The sequence below is a fragment of the Condylura cristata genome, unplaced genomic scaffold (assembly GCF_000260355.1).
Source record: "Condylura cristata isolate star-nosed mole 26May11 unplaced genomic scaffold, ConCri1.0 scaffold00023, whole genome shotgun sequence".
Taxonomy (NCBI): Eukaryota; Metazoa; Chordata; class Mammalia; order Eulipotyphla; family Talpidae; genus Condylura; species Condylura cristata.
The window spans coordinates 30570671-30590488 of record NW_004567124.1 but is presented as its reverse complement, the minus strand read 5'-3'; the positions used below and the strand labels follow the sequence as shown (position 1 = coordinate 30590488).

Here is a 19818-nt window from a genome sequence, read left to right as displayed (position 1 = left end):
AAAAAAAAAAATGCAATTATTGAAGCACAGCTGAATGGCCCCAGAGCGCACAGGCTCCATTAAATATGCCTACAAGTAATTACTCCTGCCTGAGGCAGGTGAGAAATTTTTTTTTTAAATAAAACCTTTTTTATCCAGTAGCCAAAAAATAAAATGAAATAAAGTCAGTGATTTTTCCATCTAATTACTATCTAAAACTATTTGTAGTATTTGTTCTTTAAAAACCTATAAAGCAGGGCTTTGTACAGTAACAGTTATATTTTTAACTGCTTAATACAATCATTCCCTTTTAGAAAAATTTGTGTAAGTCAACATCAATGTCAACTATGAATTCATTTACTGTACCTATCAAAAATTTTTAGGGTCATTTAAAAAGTTATTTAGTAACTGTGTTGCTATGTCACTGTTGCTGTGAAATATCTTTAACAAAACAAAAGAAGAAAGAAAAAAAAAAAGTAAAGCTAACAAGTACAGCATAGGATGCCAAAAAATCCCAAAATTTAGATGTTGACTTTTCTGAACCTGCCCAAAAAAGAAAAACATATATTCTATTTTCACTTCCATGGAGAACCAAACACTTCAATTGTCTTGCCTATATTTCCAACTGCTGCATATGAAAGTTCCAATAATTTTTAAAAGAGGAGACAAGAAAGGGAGGCATATTAGATTTATGTTGCAGCACAGTTATACAACAAAACCCAGATTCTTTTTTTGCTAAACAGGAAAATGAAACAACCAATAAAATATATGAGAAGATAAGATATATGAGAAATATAGTTGTTACATAAATTACTGTGCCTGAAAAGTTGCTTATAATTACCCCATATCTTTCTAGCAGTAATAATTATGTATGTAACATGGTAAACAAAACTGAAAGAACTTGCACACATGCTGTTCTATTTTTGCAGTAAATATTTAGTAGGATAAATGCTACGAACATTTCCTTTATTGATAAGAAAGGATGTAGAAATGGGGGTTTGGAGCTGAATGAATACTCTAAGTTGTAAGGCTGAGTGGTAAAATCAGGCAATGATATGACGTTTTGATTTGAATTCAGTACTCTTAAAAAATTATATTGATTTACCAAGATTCATAATATTTATATAGTTCCACTAACAACTGTAACAGAGTGATCCTAGGAAAAGGGGAAGTTCCAGGTTCCCTGCCCCACCCAGAAGGAGGGTAGAGCTGAGCAGAGAAAAAGGAGAGAAGAGAAGGAGGGGAGAAGAAAAGAAGGAAGCTGGATGGAGAACAAGTAGGAGACCTGAGGAAGCCGCATGGAGCAGCAAGCGTGTGAAAAAGAAACCGTGCTTGTTTCCTGACCCTGGACTGGTTAAGGCATATGTGGGTGAGAGACCTGCAGGGAGGTGACTATGGCAGTGTTTATGTTGATTTTGACTTTGCTCTTTTCCTCCCAGCTTTGTCTGGCCATTTCTGATCCTTTTCCATGAGTCCTGGCCAGAAGGTGCTTTAGGCTTGTGGCAGCTTTCAGGCCTTGCTTTGGACCAATCCCTTTTGGGTTGACTTTTGCCCACGAGGGGATGGGTAACTTCAGGTGTTTGATTTAGAAGTTATATTCTCTGTGTTCCGTATTGTATATTTACTGTATTAAAGTCCCTTTTCATTAAAGTTTTATATGTTTTGTCTTGACGCGGCGGATGGCAGAACCCACTTAGAGCAGGCAGGTTTGGGGCTTCAGGGGTGCCCCTCTCTCCCTGTCTGTAACACAACCTCATACCTGAATACATATATATGTGTCACTCATACCAAACCAGTGTTCTAATGCTGTTACACTAGCAAATTGATCCCCTCTATCCTTTATCCTAACCACTTTTCCTTTCCTTCTGGTTCCACCATACTTTTCAGAGACTGAGTCATTTCTTTTGTACTTTGCTTTTGTTTTCACTGCTTCTACAAATGAATGAAACCATCCAGTAATTATCTTTCACCTTCTGAATTATTTTGCTTGGCATAGTCACCTCAAGTTCCATCCAGATTGTCCCAAAAGGCAAGATTTCATCTTTTTTTAGTAGCAGAGTATTATTCCACTAAGTATATATTCATAATTTGTTTATGCATTAGGTGATGGACATTTAGGTTGATTAATATATCTTGGCTATTGTGATACTATTGGATTAAACATGACTATATAGCAGCAGTATTAAAAATAATATGGTATCTGGGCCCTCCTTCGTTGCACAATGGGTTAAAGTGCAGCAGCAAAACTAGCCAAGCAGCCTCTGCACTAGCTCGGTCTCTGGTCAGGGTGGTGACCTTTCCTGACCAGCCTGCTGCTCCCCTCGGCAGAGTACCTCCTCAATCTGTCTGTTATATTCCCCCTCTCTGCCTCTGGTGAATCCTCTCACCAACCCTGTACCTCTGGCCTGCATCTTGGTTCTGTATAAATAAATAAAATAAACCTTAAAAAAAAAAAAAGGAAAAATAAATAATATGGTATCGGTACAAAAACAGGTATGTGGGTGCAAATATCTTTTAGTATGAGTGTTTCCACATTCTTAGGACAAATACCTAGGAGTGGTGTTTCTAGATAATACAGTATTTCCATTTTTATTTTTTAAAGGAATCTTTGCTGTTTTCCATAGAGGTGTTACCAATTTATATCCCCACTCATAGCATATGATGGTTCCTCTCCTCCACTCTTCACCAACAAATGTTTCAAATCTTTTTGATATAGGCTGTTCTTTTTTTTTTTTAATGACTTTTTAAAAAAGACTTTTATTTATGCATACAGAAATGGGGTACAAGCCAGAGGTACAGGGGTGGTGAGAGGATTCACCAGAGACAGAGTGGGGAGCAGAACAGCCATGTCGAGGAAGTATACTGCTGAGGGGAGCAGGAGCTGTGGTTCGAACTCGCACTGAAGCAGCTGCGGCTAGCTTGCAGTGCTGCATCCCTACCCATTGTGCCACCAGGGAGGGCCAATATATAGGCCATTCTTACAGGTAAAGGTGATATCTCATGGCTACGATTTGTATTTCCTTTATAATAAGTGATTTTGAAAATTTTTAAAATGTGCTTGTGGACCAAGCTTCTTCTTTGGAGAAGGGTCTATTTGGTCTTTTGCCCAATTTTTGATTTATTTCTGTTGCTGCTGTTGAGTTGTATGAGTTCTTTACATACTTTGGAAATAAACTCCTTATCAGATGTGTGACTTGAAATATCTTCCCTCGGTCAGCACACTGTTTTTGTTTTTGCAATGATTTCTTGCGCTTTACAAAAGTGAAACAAGTGTAGTCCCATTTGTTTACTTTTGCTTTGTTTTCCTTGTTGTTGTTAGCCCCTATGTTTTTTCTATGTATTTTATGGCTTCAGACTTTTAATCTATAATCTGTTATCCCACTACCTTCCCCATTTACTAAGACTTAACTATCTTGAACTTTGTCTTGTTTCTGATCTGGCTTTTAATTTTTCACTGTAGAGTATCATGTTAGTTGTGGGTTTGTTATATGTGCTCTTTATTATACTGAAGTATGTCCTTTTATTCCAATATATTGAGAGCTTTTATCTTGTAATTTTTTTTGTGACGTGTTGATTTACATTGTCTGTATATATTGAACCATATATCCAACGTTGGAATGAATCCCACTTGGTCATGATGTATTAATTCTTTTTATGTATTGTTGCTGGATTTCATTTGCCAAGATATGTCAAGGGAATCTTGCATCTATGTTCAACAGAGATATCCATTTATAGTTTTGTTTTGTGTTGTCCTTGTCTGGTTTTGGGATCAGAGTGATGCTGGTCTCTTAATATATGGTTGGGAATGTTTTACCCTCTTCAATTTTGGAAAAGTTTGAGGAAAGCTATTAGATTTTGTTTGAAAGTCTGGAAGAATTCACTAGTGAAGAAATATGGTTTTGGATTTTGTTCTTAAGAAAACTTTTCATTACTGTTTTGATTTTTTTTTTAAATTGTGATTGATCTGTTCAAGCTATCTATTTCATCCTGGTACAGGTTTTAATCTTCTCAAAAGACTAGTCCTTAGTTTCACTGATATATAGTATTTTTGGTTTCTATTTCACGTATTTCTGTTTTAATTCTTATTACTTTCTTCCTTCTGCTAACTTCTGGTTTTGTTTGCTCTTTTTCTAGTTCTTCCAATGTAAGGTGAGATTGTTTAATCAAAAGTTTTCTTTTTTTAAATTTTTGTGGGCCTATATTGTTATAAACTCCCCCTCTTCATATCACTTTTCTTGCATTCCATCAGATGTGGTAACTTGTCTTTTCATTTCATTGGTCTTCAGATAATTTAAATTTTTTATTTATCGTGTCCTCTATCTCATATTACCTTTCTCAATTGACTATTTTATTTTATATAAATATAGCTGTTCCTCATTAGTTTTGATTGCCATTTGCTTGTATAACTGTCTATAACCTTTAACTCTAAGTCAGTGTTTGCCTTTGTTGGTGAGTTTCTTGTAAACAATAGAAGGTTGGACTTTATTTTGAAATTCATTCAGCCCAATTATGTTTAAGGTGACCACTGAGACATAAGTGGTCAGTGTCATTTTGTAATGCTTTTGCTTTGGCTTAGTTTTTATTTTTTTTATTTTTGATTTCCTGTTATGTTTACTTAAGTTCCATTCTCATTGTCTTATGTGTTACTTCTATTATTGTCTGAGAGTTTTACTGAGATTAGTATGTAGTAGGTTATTTGTGGGATAATTTGGTCTTTGACTAGTTTTTGGTGGGGTCATATTGTTACTCTCCTCCTCCTTCTCCATCTTAAGTAATTTCATTGTCTATTGTCTTGATATACATTTTTCTGTTGCCTCTTTAGACTTTCTCTGTGTGTCACTTAGTGTTGATAAATTCTTTCAGTTTTTGCTTTCCAGTGAAGTTCCTCACTCTTTCTTCTATCTTGACTGTTAATCTTGCTGGGTAAAAGATTCTGTGCTTGAAATTTACACCAAAAGCTATTATAAACAATAAATGTACAGCAAAGTGGCAGGTTACAAAATCAACATTCAAAAATCTCTAGATTTCATATATACAATGAACAAGAAGCAAAAGGAATTTAAAAAACAAATCCATGTATAACTGCTCCAAAAAAACACCTAAATACCTCAGAATCAATTTAACAAAGGACGTAAAGGAGGTTTAATGAAAACTCAAGATGTTAGTAGAGGACTGAGATAGCAACAAAGGAGATGAAAGGATACCCCATGTTTATGTGTGGGATATAATCATGATTATAATATAATCGAAATTATAATCAAAAATTACTATTCTGCCTAAAATATACAAACTTGACACAGTCCCCATCAAAATGCCAAGAAACATTTTTCAAGAAACTTAACAAGCTTATTGAAATTTATATGGAACCACAAAATACTCTGAATTCTAAAAGTACCCCCAAGAAAATAGAAGAAAAATGAAGGCATCATTTTACCCAACTTTAAACTTTACTATATAGTAGCAGTATTAATAATAATATGGTATCAATGCAAACAAAAACAGGTATATGGGTAAATGAAACAGAATCAAAAGCCCAGAAATAAATCTATATACATTCTAGTACTGAATCTATGATAAAACATCCATGACCATAAATTGGGAAAAGATAGTATCTTGAATAAGTAGGGATAGGAAAATTGGGAAAACACACATAAATGAAATTAGCTGGATTATTCACTAACACCATATAATGTACACATACTATACATACACACATTCACTTCATGGTATATACTAATATTCCATGTATATACTTCATGTATATGTATATGTAATTATACATATGTAAATATGAGCCATATTTACAACCTTGGAATGAATCCTGTTTGGTCATGATGTATAATTCTCTTTATGTATTACTGTTGTATTTGATATGCCAAAATTCTGTGGAAGAATTTTGCATCCGTGTTTAACAGAGATAGCCAATCTAAAAAGTATATATACCATGAAGTATTATGTAGGCACAAGAAAGGGTGAAAACAACCATTTTCAGCAATATAAAGGGGCCATTTTCAACAAAATAGATGGAAGGTCAAAGTCAGAACAATAAAAACAACTACTGGACATTTATATGCCATACAACTTGATAATGTAAAACACTTTCAGAATCTGTGGACATTAATAAATATCCTTATGGCTCTGAGGTAAAGGGGAGGGGAAAGGAATAAAGGGACACAGTGATGCTAACAGAAAAAAATACAATAACCATATAGTAATATAGGCAAAAAACTGCAGTAACTGATGAAGAAAATAAAGGCTGTATAAAAATATGTAAATCCAAGAAGGGATTCAAATATGTCAGTCCCCAGTGTTGCTTGGAAGAAAACACCACAGGTTTTTAAATTTTTGTCAGGTGAATTTATTGTTTTAAAATAACACTTTTTTAGTTTTCAGCAAAACTAGTCAGAAAGTGAAATAGCATTAGTCCTGTACCAGTTAGGAGGAGAAATAGCAATGAAATGATTGAATATATTCTGTCCAAGAGTGATAACTCACAGACAAAGAATGCAGCAATCAAAAGAAAAAAAGAAAAAAGAAATGAATTATGAGCAGAAAGGGAAGCAATGGCTATAATTAATCTTATAATTATTACTGGAAAGCAAATTAAGTATATTCAATAATTTATGATATAAAGAGAACAAAGGTGTCAATAAAACACTAAATTTTTAATGGTTACTGACGGATAACTAATTCTGAAACCTTTACAGAAAAATTGCACATACATGATTAGGAGGGACTGAAAATACATTATTATTCCATTTTTCTTATTAATATTGAAATAATAATATTCTAAAGAATACTTGTCAACATATTATAGCAAATAACTAGTAATATACATCTAGCTCCAAATAAGAGAAAACAATAAATATTCCATATAGAAAAAGACAGAAAAATAAAGTAAAAAGTAATAAATTTTGAAGAACCAATAACACATAATGGATAAACTAAGAAAGTTAAGAAATAACATTGATTATACCAGTAAAAATAGTGAATTAAGTTTTTTTAGATAGAGTATATCAATAATAAAATCCAATGTTATGTTAACTATAAAACAAAGAATTGAAATAAACCTGAGTATATTACTTGACTGAAGTGTGATTGATCTAGAAATCAATTACATAAAAATATGTAGAAAATACTTATGTTTGGAAACTAAGCAATGCATGAAATTGTGGAATGCATTTCTAAGTAATCCATGGATTAATGAAAACACTACAATGGAAACTAGACAGTATTTTGAGCTAACTGATAATGAATATAGCTGTAATTGCAATTAAGTGGAAAATTAAACCATAAATATATATGGTAGAAAGTGAGGGTGAAATTTGGCATGTATGTATACATCAAGAAGTCAGAAGAGATGAAAAGTCAAAAGACTAATAAAATTGTGAACTACAGTAAGAGTGATAAAAGCAAATTACCAACAAGAAAGAGAAAAGATGACATCACTACCAATCCTACAGATGATGAACACATAGTAAGAAGACATTGGGAGTTAATTTTCAAAACTCAGAAGAAACGGAAATTTAGATGAAACTAAAAACTAATATAAGAAATATATAATAGTATTTGAGTAGTCTTAATGTAGTAAAACAATTTCCCAAGAAGAAATCTCCATATCCAGATGCCTTAAGAAATAAATGTTTTGAAACACTGAAGAATCAATACCAATTTACAGAAAAATTTTCAGACAGTAGGAAAAAGAAACACTTTAAAGATTATAAGAATTAAACCTTATTATACAAAACTGTCATAACCAGGAAAGAAAGTTATAGGTCAACCACTCTTATTAGCAATTTGCAAAACTCCTAGCAAACTGAATGAAGCTCTATAAAGTCCTAAAGGTGCAGGAAGGGAAGGTTCAGAGTAAATAGAGAAAGACTACAAATGATTATAGACTTCCTTTGAGGGGAACAGCATGTTTAAAAATTCTATTCTGGTGGTGGTTACAATGTGACTATACTAAAAACATTGAAGTACATAAATGGTATGTTCATCCTGTCTCTATACAACTGCTAAAAAATACTGCAGCGAAATGCTCTGATAAGACATATAACAGAATTCTAAAAATGGAAGGAGAAATTGGGAAAGCACTTATAAAAATCTCACTAATTGTTCTCAACTATCATTTTGGTAGCCATCATATTAGTTTCGCTACTTTGAGACTGTTATATTTACTTTTAATTTAAATATCCTGAATGGTAAAACAAGCTTCCTGGAGCAGAACAGATTACTGTTACAGTAAGTAGATAATATCATTCCATTTTTGTATACCCCACCTCTTTTCCCAGAAGCAAGGTAGTGAGAATGAGATGTAATGTTTGAAGTAGTTATGTCTATCATAGGTTAGCTGTATCACCAAAATAAATATGCATGTTTACATAGGAAAAAAAAAAAGATTTGTTTCCCTTCACCTTGTGAGATTTTCCTGGAAAAAGGAAGAAAAGATTTCATATTTAGCAATGAACAAAAAGCCTTTTCTGGGTATAGATGATAAATCTAGTGTCTATAGCTTTATAACTCAAGAGCTATTTCCAAGAGCCATCCAAAGTTCATTCTTTTGAAACATAAACATACCGCCAGAGAAATAAATCCCCTTAGAGTTGTGTCTTTAGTTGTACAAAATTCTAATGTCTTTTAGCCTAACCTCAAGTTTCTATAAAATTTGCTTAGAAAGTTTCACTGTGCATTAAAATAAATGTGTTTTTATTACAACCCCTGGATATGTAACAAGGTATATATTAAATGAAAAATTGAGTTAAACCAAAAGATTGGATTGTCAAATTAGATTCAAATAGATCTCTGGCATCAGCCTTCACTGATAATTTAAAGAATGGAAGTAATCAGACAACATAGAAAATCAGGGAGAAGTTCAGGACAATCAGAATATTTCTCTGGGATCTTCTCTGTCACACTGGATATACTCTAGCCCTTGTTAACATGGGAAGTCAGAGTTACAGTACCATTCTCAATTTCTTCCCAACAAAACTAACTTTTCTCATGCACATCCACATGTGAGATAGTGTTCCAAAAATTCTGAATTCCGTCCCGGTTGAGCACATACCTACATCCCTATGTCCCAGTTTTTTCTTAAATAGTCATAAGCTTACAGATGTCACTATGTAACATGCTTTCTTCAGGATAACACAGAACTGTTCCTTTAGCTGTCCAGTCCCAATCATTATACAATTCTACCAAAGAAAATACCCTTCTTTCTGTAGCACTCAGACCATTATAAAACAAATATAAAGGCCACACTGCTCAATAATATCATATCATACTTTGTGGAAGTGTTCCCATAAGTGGGTATCCTCAGGTTGGCCTCTGGCACTCTTGGTCACTGATCTTTAAAAACAGCAACTCCCATAATGATTATAATATTCAATAATCTTTTCCAGGTGAGAACAGAAAACCTTCCTGCACTCATGACTGATAAGATGTTCCATTAAAGGAAATACTCTATTAGTTCAGTCATTTAAAGCTTTGTTGTCCCTCCAGGGCCATTTTCTAGATTCAGCCAGTCTCCTGGAAGAGAGCTCCCTCTAGTGTCTCCATTTGGACTAGCAAGTTTCTTTTTATCATGTGCTTTCTTGAACATTATTTTGGCAGTATAGAATGTCTTACATAGCAACAGTAACTATCACAACATGGGTTATTATCATGACACATAAGTGACAGTTGTTCCTTTAGGAAAGTGGTTTGGACACAAAAATAATGCATTTCCCCATTTCAATTAGTGTATCAAATATAATTTTGTCTGGGTATCGTAGATTTTTCCATAAACACACTTTTGCACAACTCCACAAAGGAGTTATCAGTAATACTGATTCCTTAGAGCTCCCCCAAGTCCATCTCCCTCAAGGGTGATGCTCTAATTTCCTTAAGTATATTCCATTTACATTCAAATATCCTATATGACTGTAGCTAGGACAGACAGTGGACATATACTTCAGTAGATGTCTTAGCATTATATTGTTTTGATTACAGCTCAGAAAGGGTGCAAAAGTTCTACTACTCAGAATCCTCTACTTATGTAAATTAATTTTGTAATAGTCAAGCCATCAGAAAAATGATCAGATCAATAACTATAGCCTATAAACCAATGATTGAATGGTAACTAGTAAACTGTTCCTATCCTGAGTCGTCAAGGGGCATGCTGTCATTTTGGTGCTCTGAATGCTCCACATGAAACCTTAAGTAGAGCTCATACATAGACCCAGAGTTTCATTTAACATGCTTCTATCTGGGAAGCAACCTTAAGAGTATTATTTTTGAACTCAGGTGTGCTGGCATGGAGTTCATTGCTCCTCCAAAGAATTGTAATCTACTTATCAGTGCTTTTTCGTGTCCTGTGATCCCTCCCATTTCCATTTATTACCTATTCCTCTGTGATTGGTGTTTCTGGCTCAGTTATAAATCCACATCTACTGAGCAGCAAATCCAGCAGCCTTGTTAACATGTCTTGAACTCACTCCCAGGTACTTAATACAGAGTTGAACAGATGAAGAATAACAGGACAAACAGCCCTGTGTTTTTATATCGGCTATAATTTGAGTACATGGATGAAGCTATGACATACTCCTAAGAGTTTTAAGAATATGCATTGTCAAATTTAGCGCTATTAATAATGTATTTTGTGTACTGATAATACTGTCCTTCGGTATAAGTAACTTTAAATTCAGACCTGGGATTACCAGATCAGGCAAAACAAAAGAATAATTTGGTAAAATGGAAAGATACATAGCTCTGTATTTTTCCTCTCTCCCATCACCTCATTCCTACATTCAAATCCTAGAATCTTACCAGTTTCATCATGAATTTATCATCTTTCATAGTCAGTATTTGTGCAAAATCACTTAATTGCTTAAGCTAAACTTTATATCTTTCTTTTTACCAGTCATTAATTAACTAGTGTCATAATTGCCAGGTCCAATTTTTAATGATACCACTGCTCTGAGAATATTAACAAAGGTAGTTTTCATATATGTCTATGAAATATATTTCTTGTCCTCTTGTGTATTTGTAACAGTGAAATGTATCTAACGGTCAGAACATATATTGAAGTGTGCTATGGGAGAAGGGGTTGGCTATTTGTAATCTTGTACTTAAAGTTTTGCTTCCTTAATGAGTAAAAAAAAGTTTAGAATAGGTACAGTGCTACTTAACAATGATATGTTGTCCCTTGTGATTTCTGAATATTTGAGGTCCATTATAATCCATTTGTTGACTATCTGCCAATAATTGTCTTCGGAGGAATTTTATCTACTGCTTTACTTGTTTTCATTTAAAAAATTAACTTTACAATACAATACTTTTACAATATTGTACAATACATGTTGCATATAAAATTTGTTAAGTTCCAATAAATACACTGAAGCATGGAACCACTATCACAATGATCTAAAAACATTTCCATTACTCCAAAAGTTCCTGAGAAAAGTTGTTACCTTGTAGCCAGACCTTCTCCCAATGCCCAGTACTTGGCAACCAGTGAGCTAACTTCTTTCTCTATAATTTTCTATTTAAAAATGTCATATAAGTGGAAATGTAATATGAAATTTTATTTGTATCCTATAAACTCTTATATGTTGCAGCTTTATTTCCACTCAAAAAATATTTTCTTCTTTGTGTAGTGAGTTATTTTAAAGTGTGTTGGCTCATTTCTAAGAATATGGGGGCTTTTCCAGATATATCTGTTATTGATTTCCAGTTTAATACCTTGCTGATCTGAAAACATGCTTAGATTGACTTCATTATGATTACATAGACTGCGATTTGTCTTATGATCTATCATCTGGTTGGTCTTGATGTCTGTGTGCCCTTTGAAAGAAAGTGTGTTTTTGATGATGAGAGCAGTGTTTTATAAGTAGTTGCTAGTGTTGTTCAAATTTCTATATCCCTAATGAATTTCTGTCCACTTGGTTTAGTTTTGGTGAAAAGAAATTTGAAAGCTTGAATATGTGTACATTCAGTCTTACTGATTTTCTCCATTACTTGTATTTGTGGATTTTTCCTCTTCTATCAGTTGCATGTTATGCATCCTTATTTTTTTCTGCCACCACCGTTCTTTGTACCCCTTTAGCCCTGATCTCTACCCTCCTCCTCCTTAACCTCAGAAGGCCCACTTTATTTATGCATGGGCGCTAGTTTTATAAGTATTTTGCTTTGTCAAATAGTTGACTATGTGAACATCTAATACATGTCTTTGTCATCCTGACTTGCTTTACACACATAATTTCCTTGAACACTTTACATTTTGTTGTCAATGACAACATTTCATCTTGTCGATAAAGTCCATCTTCTTAATCCAATCTTCTATCAATGGGCACTTAGGTTGTTTCATCCCCTAGCTATTGTCAACAATGCTACAGTAAACATTGTAGAACATACCCTATTTTTCGTTGATTATTTCACATTCTTCAGATAGATGCCCCAAAATGGGATTGCTGGGTCCTATGACAATTCAGTTGTTAATCATATGAAGTAAATTCAGATAACTTTCCAAAATGGCTCACAGGATTACATTTCTACCACCAATATAATAAGGGCTCCATTTTCTCTGTGCCTCTTTAGCACATACTGGAGATCTTTTTCAAATATGTGCCATTCTTATACCAAAAGAGAGGCTCCTACACTTCTAAAATGTAAACAATGATGTTAACTCAATAAAAATATTATTAAAAATAAAAGTAAGACACATGCCATTCTCACAGGTATGGGCTGATACCTCACTGTGGTTTTGACTTGTATGTCCCTTACTAAAAATGATGAAATTTTTTTTCCATATCTATTGGCTCTTTTGGAGATCCTGTTTGATGAAGTATATGTTCAGACCTGCTGCCCATTTATTGTTTTTTTTTTTTGTTCTTAAACGTAATATTTATTGTGTATACCTTGAATATGTGTACATTCAGTCTTACTGATTTTCTCCATTACTTGTATTTGTCTACTGCTGAGGTCCTCTACAGTATTTTTAAAAGTCAGTTATAAAATTTTTAGACTCATTAACTCTGTCTTTAACAGTCCTATAATTTCTTGACCTTTATTGTTTCCTGTTTATCATCATCCTTTTTTTCCCCCTCAATTGGGAAAACACTGCTATTACTGTTACCGTGAACTTCATGGAGCATATTCTCACTTGTACTGGATTGAGGCTTCCTTCAGGGCTTTTTGGGCTCCTACATCTGCAACTTGTTCTTTCTCTTTATTTATACATTTTGTGGATTATAATAGGGAGCTTCATTTTCTTTTTTAGATAAATTGATTTATATATCATTTCTACAAAAAGCTGGGTTAAGTAAAGGAATTTTTTTTACTCAAGATATTTAGTTGTCTATTATTTCATGGACATTTTTCAGTGTCTGGGACATTGGTGTCAGTAAGGGATTACAGATAGGAACTAGGGCAGCAGGGCACAAAAGTCCACCTCTTGCGGGTTTCAAAGTATAAAGCTTCTTGAGTCATATATGGTGGGGAATCCACAACGATCTTCTCCCTTAGGCCAACTCTTAACCCAAAATGTGTTCAACACTCTCAACCCACCTCAAACTCTAGGATGAAGTTGAGCAATAGCTGTAGCAATAGGTGCAAACTGTAACTGATACCAATTCATTTTCCAGTTGTTCTGGTTTGGCAGCTACAAGCCATTGCCAGAAATCACCTCTCTGCACTCTTCTTTCTCTAGTGCTCCAGTGGGATGCCCTTTGTCCTGCTCACTGACTCTGTGTATCACCTTCTGCAATATTTTTGTTTGTTTTCAAAGGGTCCTGCACACAATAGCTATATCCTTCTTATCATTTTCTATTCTGTTTTTATTCTTGCCAAAAAGTATCTTAAAACTCGTGGGTCTGAGAAAGTTTTCACTGAATATGTCTATTTGCAATAACAAAAAACTGTATTGTCGGCTCTCCCTGGTGGCGGAGTGGGTTAAAGCACAGCACTGAGAATCTAAAGCCGCTTCCGCATGAGTTCGACTCCAGCCTGTCCCGGAGGTGACCACATGGCGTGGCAGACCTCTCCTGGCCCGCCCGCTGCTCCCCTCAGCAGTGTACTTCGTCGATCTGCCTGTTCTGCTCCCCACTCTGTCTCTGGTGAAGCCTCTCGCCGCCCCTGAGCCTCTGGCCTGTACCCCAGTTCTGTATGCACAAATAAATAAATCTTTAAAAAAAAAACAACCCAAAAAAAGCTGTATTGTCAAATAAGCCTCCTGCAAACCAGAACCCTTACCTAGCATCATACTTAGTTAATAATTTCAAGGATCCAATCAAAGGGTCAGGTGAAGCAAGGAGAAGACCAGGATGGTCAGTGCAGCACACCTAGAGCTCTCTGCCCACATTAGACACGCTTTCCATAGATTAGCAGGTAAGGTCTCTGATGCATGTAGTCTGACTTACACTGAAGGTAGTTGCCCCATTCATAAAATCTCTACTTCACATTCTGATAGTTACATACCTACATGATATATTCCATGGAGTCATGTCCTCAAATCCAAAGATTGCCGATTTGTTTATGAAACTAAGTATAGGAGCCAAGAATATCCTGCTAAAGGCAGTTTAAAGAGAATTCTTCCCTCCTAGAAAATATCATTAGATTTTTGTTTCATTTGTTTATTTTTGTCATCAAGTTTGTACCATATTAATAAGGAGATTATATAGATTCTTCCTTCTTTCTTTCTAAGGTGTTTATCCCAATTATTAGAAAAAAATGGGTTAGAGACCTATTATTTGTTTTTTTAAATTCTCATTAATTATAGGATTTTCTAATAAATGACATCTGTACCTTTGAGAATCAAGATTTTTTCATTGTGGAAGAAAAGAAACACAGATGGAGTACAGAATTATTACAGTCCTACTATAGTTCTGAATTTTATTTAAATATCATGAGATAAAAAGATATTAGATATATTCACACACACACACATAAATATGTATCATTTCCTACCAAAAGAAAACTGGGTTTCTTGAAGAAATGGGAAGTACTAGGTAGAAGGCAGAAAATATACAATGGCCTCACAATCTGGAAACTACAGACATGTCATCAATGATAGAATGGATAATTAAATTGTGGTATATATCTATAACAGGACACTACACTATAATGAGAAATAAATAAACTGCTTCATTCAATGATGTGGATGAATCTCATAAATATAATGTTGAAACAAAGAAATCAGACACAATAGATATTCATATACTCTATGATTCAATCATACAAAATTCAAAAAGAGGAAAAAACTGTCTACAGTTTTAACATCAGAGAGCTATTATCTTTGGGAGGGCAAGTGCCAGTTAGGATTATTAACATTGTTCTATATCTAAACTTGGGTGTAGATCATATACGTATGCTCACTTTGTGGAAATCCATCAAGTTGTACACTAAGAATTTGTGCACATTTTTATATTTATGTTTTACTTCAATTAAAGGTTACTGAAAAACAAATCAAACAACATCTACATTTATTGACATGGAAAAATCCCTGACACATTATTAAATAAAAAAGGCTAGTAACAATCAATGAATACACAGATACTATTCATGTAATATTTACAATACCATAAAACTAACATTACTTTTGCACACACAAATAAATACACTCAAAGTGATCAACAAAGATGATTAACTCTCTGACTGGTATCTTTGGGAAAGGGCTGCTTGGCAAAAAGGAGAGGATAGAAAACACATGGAATCTTTTTTTAACTTATAAAAACATGGAATCTTTCTTTACTTATGAAAACTTAATACTGTATGACAAGGATATATTATGCAATACTTATATAATCAAAAATTTTTTTTTCTAGAGGCAGAACTGTCCTTAAAACTAATGTACAAATTGCTCTTTTGTAAGTCTAATATCCAGAAACTACTTTAGATACCAAGCTGCTAATAAGAAAGTTTCATGCATTCACTTATAAGATATCCAGGTCATGTAACACAATTACTAGAAATATATTTTTAAATAATTAAAAAATGGCTAAACTATCTGAATAGACATTTTTCCAAAGAAAGTCAACAGTTACATGAAAAAAAAAATGCTCAATATACTAATCATCAGGGAAATGTAAATAAAAAATCACAATAAGATATCACTTCACACCTGTTATAATCGCTATTCTCAAAAAGACAAGAAATAACAAGCACTAGTGATGACATAAAGAAAAGGGAATCCTAGTCCAGTGTGTTGAAAGGTAAATTGGTATAGTCACTGTGGAAAATAAAAATTAAAAATGGAACTACCATATGAACCAGCAAATCCACTTCTGGGTATTTATCCAAAGAAAACCTAAACACTAATTTGAAAAGATACATGCATCCCCCATGTCCACTCCAACAATATTCATAATAGCTAACAATTCGGAAACAATCTTAAGTGTCCAATGGTAGATAAGTGAGTAAAGGAAATGGATACACACACACAAATGTGCATATATACCCAACACAGTCATAAAAAGAATAAAATCTTGCCACTAATGACAACATACAGAAATCATAAGGGCTTTATGCTCAGTGAAATAAGTCAAAGAGAGAAAGACAAATACTGTGTAATCCCCATTATATGTGGAATCTAAAACACAAACAAACTCATAGTTACAAAGAAAAGACTAATGGTTGCCAGATGCAGGGGTGGGGGATTGGTGAAATAGGTTGAGAAAGTCAAAAGGAATAAACTTCAAGTTATAAAATAACATGATATATAGCAGAGTGATTACAGTTAAAAATATTGTAGTGTATATTTGAAAGTTGCTGAAAGAACAGTCTTAACAATGTTTACCATGAGAAAAAAAATTTTGTGACTATGTATGTGTACAGATGTAAACTAGACTTATTGTGGTGATCAAGTCACAATATATTTAATTACAAATTATTATGTTGTAACCTGAAACTAATGTGTTGTATGTTAACTTCCTCAATAAAAACAAGTTTTCTATATAGAACTAGCTCTACCTAAGGTCATCCCATAGTCTAATTGGCCATTAAACTTTGCTGACTCCCTGTCTCCACAGAACTATCCTCTTGTACCATTTTTTTCTTGAAAACTTTTCTGAAAATGTTAAATGTGGAGGGGGAGCTTGGAAACTTCTATTTAATACTGTTCTTGAGAATAACTTCCATCTTTGTACATCTATAAGCTAATCATTAGGAACTATGTGTTGTATGTGTTAAAATCAGATACATATTTTGTTACTGAGGACTGATTAGCTCAGTTTTTCTATGGCTCTAACTTTCTAATGAGGTGGGTTGTCTCTGTGTTCTAATTCATTTATCTCTCTAATAGAGACAGAATGTGTACTACTGTCCAGTGAGATGTCATATGAGCTTCATTATAGAACTATGTAATCAAAAAATCCAACAGTGCTAATTGGAAAAAGTGAGAGTGTATGCTGTATCTAGATTCATACAGATATATCTACAGTGAGTTGCTGAGTATTTTTTTTTTCTCAACAAAACAAAACAAACAAAATCACCATCCCAAGCTTTCTCGCTTTCTCTGTTTAACAGCTAGTAAGGTCAACTGCAAGTTTTCTAAATAAGACTTTCCACGAAAGACAATACCTTGACGTAAACAAGAAGAGAGCTTAGTGTTTACCACGGAGAAGTATTATAGGCTTTTTCTTTCAATGCTGTTTAAAAATGTGAATTTGTCTGCAAAATCTTCCACAGCTTGAGACCTCGTTATTTCAGAGATCAGCAAGGTAAACACTCTCAAATGAGGTACATGATTTAAGCTTTGAGAACCCAGAGGCTCCAGGGCATTTACTGTAATAGGTTCATGAAATAAATATATTGGGCTCAACCCTGTGGTTTCTCAGAAAATGAATATAATTATAAAAATTCAAAATAACAAATTAAATGTGTTCATATGTAATATCCATATTTGAATCAGATTACCACCTGCCTGTTGTGTCTATGCTAACTGATCAAATGACATTCTCTCAAACATGGTTTTCTTATCACCCCCAACAAAAAACCACTACCCTGTTTATTCCATCTACCACAACAAAGCCACCATTCTATTTTAGCATTATTCAAAATGTTAATAAAATACAAGGAACATATCACTGGTTATGGAAATATAGATTTTAGGAAGCTTCAATAAAAATCCACCTACATTTCTTGTGTAGTATGAACGTGAATTGCAAATACTATAGAAAGAATTTAAAGGACTACATACAATACAATACTAACTTTAGAGAGGTCATACATATTTTTTTTTAAATAAGAAGCTTACTATTAATTACTTTGGTAAATAGCCACAATTCCTTTTAAATTTTTTTCTACTTCATATATAATGCTTACTCAATTTATTTAGTCTGTGGCTCCACATTTTTTATATTCTAAATCATTCCTCCTTTTCTTTTATAATTCCTTCTTAGTGAACTCAGATTATCTGTGTGGTAACATGTGGCTCCCTTCCAAGTCTGGCTACATACCCAAAGCTGCTACTTTGATGATGATTGCTTGAATGTTAGAAGATATCATTTCACGAAGCAAATCTTCCTGGTTTCTCTGCCAAAGGTAAGCTAAAGGCTGGAGATTAAGCCTTTTACACCTATAAAAGAAAAGGGAAAAAATCAGATATCTTAATGTTCTAAACTTGGATCCTTAGCAATTACTTTGACTTTAAACATAATGCTTCGCTCAAGGATTTTAGCATTTAAAATACTTAAAAAAACATGTTTTGCATAATGAAATTTATATATACAACATAAACATATTTCATTTCCACAGGCTATGCATAAACAGATAAAAATGAAATTTCTAAGCAGATTACAAATATTAATTTTAGTAAGACTCTAAGTTTAGAAATTGATGCAAAAAAGCTTCCAAATGTTAATGGATGATTATTCTTGTTTTTAGAACTTCCTTGGGTATCAAAATTGTGAAGCACATGCAAACTAGGCAAACTAATTTATCTTGACAAAATAGTCATGTCTTGACTATATTTATGATATCTATGGGTTTATGAACTATTCTTATCGACTATCTTCAAAATATATTTTTTAAGAACATGAGTGAAAATAAGAACAAAAAATACAATATTTGAACACCTAACATGTTGTAGGCACTGTATTACATATTTTATGTTATCATGCAGTAAAGGATATGGGTTTGCGAAGGATCAGACATATCTTTTAGCTGACTATATATCTGTGGCATGGCCAAGGGAAGGTATAGTAGAAAGAACACAAACAACTGTGGTGATAGAGTTGGGTGCTTTGTGGAAAAACTACAGTGACAAACCTGAGGGAGAAAATCATATGTCTGAAAATTAACAATGATGTAAAAAAAAGGTACTTCATTTAAAAATTTATTTAGAGAAAAAGAATATGGGTTTGGAAGTCAAGACAAATCTGAGTTTGAAAACTACTTCTGTACTCAACGAGCTATATGATTGGCAAGTCCACTAAGTTCTAGGTTTTTAGCTTCCTGAAGATAAAACATTTTTCTTTCAATATTTCAGTATTTCCTTGGCATGACTAAAAGAGTAGAAAGTAAAGTCATTCTTTATTTTCAATTTCCACTATGGAGTCAATCTTTGCACAATAATGATTTTTTTCTCACTAATAACACCGAAGTCTGAGTCTCCATTATCTTGCCTGTCAACATCCTCCTTCTCATCTTTCCCCACTTCCATTCTTACCTTTGAAAATCAGTTCTCAATACCCTAGTTATATGAGCTTCTTTTTTTTTTTTAAAGGTTTATTTATTTGTGCTTACAGAGCTGGGGTACAGGCCAGTGGTGCAGGGGTTGTGAGAGGATTCACCAGAGAAAGGATGGGGAGCAGAACAGGAGGGCTGATGAAGTACACTGCTGAGGGTGCAGTGGGCGAGACAGCAGAG

At 33.6% G+C, this 19818-nt stretch overlaps 1 protein-coding gene across 3 annotated transcripts in view; it reads right to left on the bottom strand.

Annotated features, from left to right (window-relative positions):
- DPH6 (diphthamine biosynthesis 6) overlaps window positions 1-19818 on the bottom strand; it is a 143434-nt gene that overhangs the window by 44873 nt on the left and 78743 nt on the right. For all 3 annotated transcript variants that reach the window (XM_004687939.2, XM_012728492.1, XM_012728493.1), the window contains one exon: window positions 18408-18526. In XM_004687939.2, the coding sequence (XP_004687996.1) occupies window positions 18408-18526 (119 nt within the window). The remainder of the gene's footprint in view (window positions 1-18407; window positions 18527-19818) is intronic.